Here is a 7,881-nt window from a genome sequence, read left to right as displayed (position 1 = left end):
AACCACTGTGTTACTAAGTCTCATGATTGCTGCATTTGAGTTTGAATTATTTATTTAGCACAAATGCATATAAAATCACCAAAAAAAATAGAATAAAATGACAAACAAGTAAAATATGTTTTCATGATCATGGTGCAGAGTTGAGGCAAGAGACCCGTAAGGGCCTGTTTGAGGCCTCTACTCACAAAAACTGCAATACAACAAGATAATCAAGAAAATAAATGAAAAAGAAAGAACGATAAAGACAATAATAATAACAACTAGAAAGCACTCGGAGAGCGCAGACCTCCGCCAAGTGCAACAATTCCTGGCATATTGTGATTTCCACCATAAATATTAGTCCCACATATACTTTGACTACATATTTAGATTCCTTGACCATAAAAACATACCGTTAGCCACTGGAATCATAACAATATATGTCTTAGCTCAATAGTTATTCACGAAAAAAAATTCACGCTTTGAAACAATTTTGCTTTGTCCGGCGCGAGCGACTCAGCGGCGGCTACGAGGCACGTTCACGAACTCTCCTTCGGTGTGAGGTTTCAGCTTCGTGGCTATTAATTCACTCACCACAAAACTTGCACGCGTAATATTCTCTCTGTCGGTACATGGTCGTGTGAAAGCTGCTTGTTGAGCCTCCACACTCCGACAAAAAGCATTAATTTTATCCAAACGCGTCTGTCCTTTCAACTCGTCGAGTTTAGCGTGTTTCGCTAGGCATTATTCGTCCGTGTCAATCAGTCCAGCCCACTACGTACATCACATGCTGTGTTCACTGACCCTGACCTTGACTCGGACATAACATAACCGTCCGTTTTATCTCAGAAAACGGGAAAATATTTCCTCTTGTTACGAAAGAAATTTCAGGATACGAAAGGCAAAAATACGCTACCGCTGCTACTCGCAGCTCGCGGAGTTTAGCGAACGGTCCCACTGTATAAGTGCACATATAAAATATAAAAATCTTATTGCGTTGCCGGCCGGTAGAAATGGTCTCGTAGGCCGTATATGGCCCGGAGGCCGGGGGTTCCCCACCCCTGTTCTACACAATCACACTTGAATAGCTGATGGGGGAGAGGTCCTCCGCAACACTAGGGGGCGATATACATCTCTCAGCAGGTTAATATGGCCCCTTTCTGCTTGACCTATTGGGTAACATGAGACAGCCGGAGCATTGCTATCAACAGGAAGCTGGAGAATCCGGCAGCTTTGTTACACCTACGTAATGTAGGCGTCACTTATCGTACAGGTCAGCTCGCTCTCCCTCGTGGTCATGTTGATTCTGAGGGGCAGACAAGAACGCCGCATGCCAACGGCAGCTTTCTTGGATGGTTTATTTCCGGGGTCATAACCAGCATGGAGGTTGTGGATCAGGAGCACGTGTTGTTGCGTTGAAGTCCGATCAAGGCGTAAACTTGCCAGAGCGCCTCGGTTTTCCATCTCATTAGCTGGGTGTCTCGGTCGGATACGGAGCACCGATATCAGTCGCACCCTGACCCTGAACCCTGACCCTAACCCTGACCCTGAACCCTAGCCCTGAACCCTAGCCCTGAACCCTGAAACCTAGCCCTGAACTTAACCCTGCCCCTAACCCTAACCCTGAACCCTAACCCTGACCCTAACCCTAACCCTAGCCCTGAACCCTGACCCTAACCCTAGCTCTAACCCTAACAGTAACACTAACTTACTTACACTCCAGTTTCCATGTGAATGAAGTGACTAACACAGGACACGTTTCTGCCCCGATGTTGACACTCTGCAGGAGGAAGTGATGTCATCAGTTAATCATCTATTTCTTACTGATGCTTCCATTTCTTGATTCAGCCGCTGGGATCTTAGAGAGTGACCACTGCCAGTAAAACTGCTGAGTCATGTTCGCTGTTTTAGGGACAGAGTGAACCCGGGACAGGTCAGGGGACACGCTGGGCTGTCTGAGCGCACCGTTCCAGACTGATGTGATTGGTTAAATGAGGAAGTTCCCCACAGAGCCAAGTTTCTGCTTCAACAAGCTCTCGCTGCATGACTCTCAGCCAATCAGCAGGCAGCGCCATCACGGGTCACAGCAGACGTCTGCGTCTGACCGCCAACCAACAGCTTTACAAAGGTTATGGAAGCACGCCTGACTGGTTTAAAAAACAAACAAACAAACAATCTTTGAATCAACCATATGATGATTTTCTGACTGATTGTCTGATTAGATCAGACCTCAGTCATCAATGTCCCCTTGCTGACTGTCCTCGGAACATCGGGACGTGTCCTGGTGTCTCTCTGGGTGTTTGTTCAGCTGCAGTCCGACTCTTGAACCCGGTGACGCTCAGCACGCCGCCGCCAGTGTGGCGTGCTGAGATGAGGCTGTGCTGAGCGTCGCCTGCTGAGGCTGTGCTCACTGAACTCTCACCAGGTGAGAACACCTGAGGACACGCCCTCTTCCCCCTGCGCAGGGAGGCCGAGCGCAGTGGGAGGGGCTGGCAGGTTCCAGCAGGCCTGGGACCAAAACAGCCCCCGCAGACACAAAAACAGAAAACATGAGACAAAGGAAGAAATTCTTTGTGTGGTGGGAGGCTGGAGAACATCTTCTCAGGTTTCCCTGCAGTCAAAGACGCCAAGATGTGGCGGCACGCCTCCTACCTGAGCGACGGTCCTGCAGCAGCTGCAGCGCCCGGGACAGCTCCTTAAACCCGTCCAGGTTTTTATCGTTCTGACTGTACAGAAGAATCTTCTTGACGTCCGAGAAGAGGCGAGAGATTCTGAGCAAACAACAGAGAAGCAAACCGACCAAAACCTGATTACGTCTGAAGGGAAACATGAACAAAAGACAGAACGGTGGAACGGTGGACCATCCCTGGCCTTGGCCCAGACCACTATGGGTGAGGGGGCTCATCAACGCCCCTTTAGGGTCTAGGCCCCCAGAAGCCCCCATGGTGCCTCCGTGCTGCTTGGGCTCTGATCACAGGAGAATTCTAAAGCAAAGAGTCTGTTTTTTACTCACATTGAGTCATTAAAGTTCCCAACGACACCAGGAGACTCCCCAGGCGTGGGGCTTCTAAAGCAGGGGTTGTTAGCGTTGCAGAGGATCCCCTGCAGCCAGGGCAGCGTTCCAGCCGACGGCATGGCCTTGTTGGGGAAATGGCCTACAGGAAGGTAGAACACATCTGCAAATAGGAAGGGATCCACGATCTTTCTCAACAGGTTTAGACATCGCTATGCTCTAGATTCTTATATTTATGGCACAGAAATTGGGAAAAAGCACACGGATTGGTGTGAACTGGGAGGAGCTCAGGAGGTCTACTGGGTTCCTCATTCAGCAACAAGTCAGGGAACCTGAGGAATGAATCTGGTTCCAGGTACTTGTGATTGTTCCAGGTGATTGTGCTCCTTTAGCATTAGCTAAGCTGCTGAGCGTACGTGGGATGCTAACACATGGGCTTTCTGATCGTTCAAAGGCGTATAAAACTCTCTGACTCTGAGGGTCTACTGGTGTTTCCCGCCTGCTCTGAGGGACGATCAGGACCATCAGGACGGGGACACGTGGACTGCCAGAGTTCATCTGAAGATGTCGACCGTTTATCTCCCCACTGTGTTGGAACAAACCATCCATATGTTGATGTGAACAGGTAGATAAGCTCCCACTGGATTATTATCATCTGAGAACCTTTACCCCCCGCACCAACACGGCCAGGCTGAAGAAGCTGCTATCAGGAACCTTTAGGACTGTGACACTGTCAGATGGGCTCGCTCTAATCCAGACTGATAAGATAAGGAGGAGAAGCTCCTTTCTTTGATACTCAGCAGAGGCTCCACCCACTTTCTCTAATTAAGCACTGAAACACAGATCAATACAGCAATCAGGACTAAAACAGGCAGACAGGCAGGCAGGCAGACAGACAGGCAGGCAGGCAGGCAGACAGGAGACAGACAGACAGGCAGGCAGGCAGGCAGACAGGAGACAGACAGGCAGGCAGACAGACAGGCAGGGAGGCAGACAGGCAGAAAGGCAGGCAGGCAGGCAGACAGGCAGACAGGCAGACAGGCAGAAAGGCAGGCAGGCAGGCAGACAGGCAGGCAGGCAGCAGACAGGCAGGGAGGCAGACAGGCAGGCAGGCAGGCAGGCAGGCAGGGAGACAGGCAGGCAGGCAGGCAGGCAGGAGGCAGACAGGCAGACAGGCAGACAGGCAGACAGGCAGGCAGGCAGACAGGCAGGCAGGCAGACAGGCAGGCAGGCAGACAGACAGGCAGGGAGGCAGGCAGGGAGGCAGACAGGCAGACAGGCAGGCAGGCAGGCAGGCAGACAGACAGGCAGGGAGGCAGGCAGACAGGCAGACAGGCAGATCTGGGAGCAGTCTTTTCCATCAGGTTTTCCTTCCTCCACCATATTATGGGCTGCTGCTGATCTTCATGCGTGAAGGTTCAGAGTGAGGAGAAGGAAGCTGAACCACGTGAGACGTGTTTGAACCTGCTGGTGATTCACAGATGAACATTCCAGCGCTGCAGAAGGTGGAGATCAGAGCAGAGCAGGATGAGGGCCCACAGGCCTCTACAGGAGCCCAGAGATCTGCTTCTGGGTCAGGTGGTTAGCTTAGCTTCCTGTTATCTGCACTACATAAATGAATGATTGATTTATGGAGCCGTGACCTTCAGAGCTTCTGATAATGGACTGACAGCTCAGCAGGAACTAATCACAACTCCTGATCAGCAGTTACTGGATCTTCACACTGACGCGCTACAGCTGACGAGTAGCCACAACTTTAGTGGGATCTACTCCCAGCATGCACCCTGGTCACCAACCAGCAGCCAGCCAGATCAGGAGATCAGGACCAAGACCAGAAACCATCTCAGAACCCATCTGCTGATGAGGAGCGAACACCGGATCCCCTGGTGATCCAAGAGCTGCTGAACTTACACTCGTGCTGCTCGTAGGGGGGGTAGCTGAGGCGCACGGTGATGAGGATGAAGAAGATGAGCAGGGGCCAGATGATCTCGGCCAGCAGCTGGAGCTGGAACACAGACAGGAAGTCATCGCATCATGCTTCACTTACTGAGAGATCTCTACAGATCCCTGTAGAACCACACGGATCTCTGTGGATCACCAAAGGTGGACACAGGTGAGCGTGCATAGACAGGAGAACAGGAAGGATCCACTGAATCTACTGAGGACCAACAGAAGGGAGGCAGGAAGTGATCTGCAGGAAGGAGTTTTCAAGGTCAGATCACCTGGGAACCATTCAGGACCACCTGTGATCAACCAACCCTGGTCTGATTGGGTGAAACCAGTGGATCAGGATCGGATCCCAGTGGATCAGGATCAGATCCCAGTGGATCAGGATCAGATCCCAGTAGATCAGGATCAGATCCCAGTGGATCAGATCCCAGTGTATCAGGATCGGATCCCAGTAGATCAGGATCAGATCCCAGTGGATCAGATCCCAGTGGATCAGGATCGGATCCCAGTGGATCACCAGAGGGATTACTGACCGTCTGTCGGCGCCTGGAGGTGAAGTTCTTCCACAGCAGCAGGCTCAGCTGGGTCCACACGGACATCCTGGCTGCAGCTCCGTCCCGGCTCCAATGGTCCAAGTCTGGATCAAACACACGAACGTGTCAGCCGGGGTCAAAGGTGACGGGTCAAAGGTCACATCCCACACTAGACTCCCCCCTTCTGCTCCGTCACCCCGTGGAAACATGACAGGTTACATGACAATAAACATGTTCCAGAACACACAACAACCTTAGAAACGGGTCAGAACCTTACAGAACCGATGAGATCACATGTCCAGATGTGATTACAGATGTTCCCTCAATCAATCAATGAGTTCTGATCTGTAGAGCACCACTAGTCATCACTACCTGTCTGTCAGCCTGTCTGTCTGTCTCTCTCTCTGTCTGTCTGTCAGCCTGTCTGTCTGTCTCTCTCTCTCTGTCTGTCTGTCTGTCAGCCTGTCTGTCTGTCTGCCTGTCTGTCAGCCTGTCAGCCTGTCTGCCTGTCTGTCTGTCTGTCTGTCTCTCTCTCTGTCTGTCTGTCTGTCAGCCTGCCTGTCTGTCTGTCTGCCTGTCTGTCTGTCTGTCTGTCTGTCAGCCTGTCTGTCTGCCTCTCTGTCTGTCTGTCTGTCTGTCTGCCTGTCTGTCTCTCTGTCTGTCTGTCTGTCTCTCTCTCTGTCTGTCTCTCTGTCTGTCTGCGTATCTGTCTGTCTGCCTGTCTGTCTGTCTGTCAGCCTGTCTGTCTGTCTCTCTCTCTGTCTCTCTGTCTGTCAGCCTGTCTGTCTACCTGCCTGTCTGTCTACCTGTCTGTCTGTCTTATATAAACATGATATTTTGCTTTTTGTCTAACTCTCATCTCTTTGTTCTCATCTTCTTCTTTTAGACTTTTTTGGTTCCAGAACTTGAAATAAATCGAAAAAAAGTGAATAAATGTTAATGAATGAAAGTGACGTCATCAGCGCTTTCAAAGTGAAATCGTGCCTTAAACATGTTTCTTTCATGTATATATTTCCTTCATATGTGATTCTGATGTGAGCAGGAAGTTACGTTGTAAAGTGAGAAAGATTTACCTGTGCGTCGGAACCAGAACTTTCTAAAGCGCGTTAAACTTCTCACCTCTTTAGTCGCTTCAGCTTCAACAAACACTGAAATCACGTCTGGCAAAGTTCATCCACGTTCCTCCAGAGCGGCGCCTCCTCGCTCTCCTGTTGCGCCTCCTCGCTCTCCTGTTGCTCCTCCTCGGTTCTCCTGTTGCTCCTTCTCCTCCTCGGTTCTCCTGTTGCTCCTTCTCCTCCTCGGTTCTCCTGTTGCTCCTTCTCCTCCTCGATTCTCCTGTTGCTCCTTCTCCTCCTCGATTCTCCTGTTGCTCCTTCTCCTCCTCGGCTCTCCTGTTGCTCCTCCTCACTCTCCTGTTGCTCCTCCTCACTCTCCTGTTGCTCCTTCTCCTCCTCGCTCTCCTATTGCTCCTTCTGCTCCTCGGCTCTCCTATTGCTCCTTCTCCTCCTCGGCTCTCCGCACCTCCGTCCTGTCTGACAGCATCTACTCGCGACAATCAAGCTGCGGGGGGTGGGGGCGGGAGCGGGTTCCGGTGGGACCTTCAGAATAAAGGTCTCCTTTCTCAGGTCGGCGAGAACAGAGGGCGGAAATGGGGAATATTCAGGAATCATTTCGGCTCTTTGGCTTTTCTTTCAGACAACGAGTTCATATAATGGGAAGTTTTACTTTAGCAGGTGAACTCTGACCTTTGGTAGGTTGGATGTTACAGAGCGGCAGATTACTGAGCCGCCTTGTTATTGACAGCTAATTGATTCTTATTTAAGGCGATAATCGATCATGTTATCCACCGTTTCTGAGAGAGTATTAGTGACTGCGGATTACTAGTATTACCAGTATTAGAACAACTGCTGACTCTGCTCAAACTAGTGGGGCCGTTAGAGAACCGGAACATCTGTCTGCCTGCCTGTCTGTCTGTCTGTCTGCCTGTCTGTCTGTCTGTCTGTCTGCCTGCCTGTCTGCCTGTCTGTCTGCCTGCCTGCCTGTCTGTCTGTCTGCCTGCCTGTCTGTCTGTCTGCCTGCCTGCCTGTCTGTCTGCCTGCCTGTCTGTCCCCTGCTGTTGGGTTACACTGACCCCTGCTGGACAGCGGCGGTAGCAGCCGCTAACTGTCAGATGGGGGTTGTTGGTACCACGTGACACTGGCAGGCGAAGGCGTCAGAGAGCACGAGGAGCTGATCCTGACCCCAGATGACTCCGCCACCCCCCCTGGGAGCAGGCTCATCTCTAACATTCATATCTGCTAACATAATTGTGGTGAGAACAGCAGTGATGGATCCGGTCCCGCCGGTTCGGGTCGGGTCGGGTCGGGTCGGGTCGGGTCGGTCCTTCCCAGGTGCAGCATGAAGAGA

At 51.4% G+C, this 7,881-nt stretch overlaps 1 protein-coding gene across 2 annotated transcripts in view; it reads right to left on the bottom strand.

Moving 5' to 3' along the window:
- Positions 1-6,846, bottom strand: part of abca1b (ATP-binding cassette, sub-family A (ABC1), member 1B) — a 32,081-nt gene extending 25,235 nt beyond the window's left edge. For both annotated transcript variants that reach the window (XM_057043450.1, XM_057043451.1), the window contains exons 1-5: positions 6,595-6,846; positions 5,476-5,579; positions 4,904-4,997; positions 2,993-3,134; positions 2,632-2,750 (exon numbers count right to left, since the gene is read on the bottom strand). In XM_057043450.1, the coding sequence (XP_056899430.1) occupies positions 2,632-2,750; positions 2,993-3,134; positions 4,904-4,997; positions 5,476-5,541 (421 nt within the window). In that variant the 5' untranslated portion in view covers positions 5,542-5,579; positions 6,595-6,846. The remainder of the gene's footprint in view (positions 1-2,631; positions 2,751-2,992; positions 3,135-4,903; positions 4,998-5,475; positions 5,580-6,594) is intronic.
- Positions 6,847-7,881: the final 1,035 nt, after the last annotated feature.

The sequence above is a fragment of the Takifugu flavidus genome, chromosome 9 (genome assembly GCF_003711565.1).
Source record: "Takifugu flavidus isolate HTHZ2018 chromosome 9, ASM371156v2, whole genome shotgun sequence".
In the NCBI taxonomy this organism is placed as follows: domain Eukaryota; kingdom Metazoa; phylum Chordata; class Actinopteri; order Tetraodontiformes; family Tetraodontidae; genus Takifugu; species Takifugu flavidus.
The sequence above is the reverse complement of the archived record's forward strand: the minus strand, read 5'-3'. Positions and strand labels throughout refer to the sequence as shown.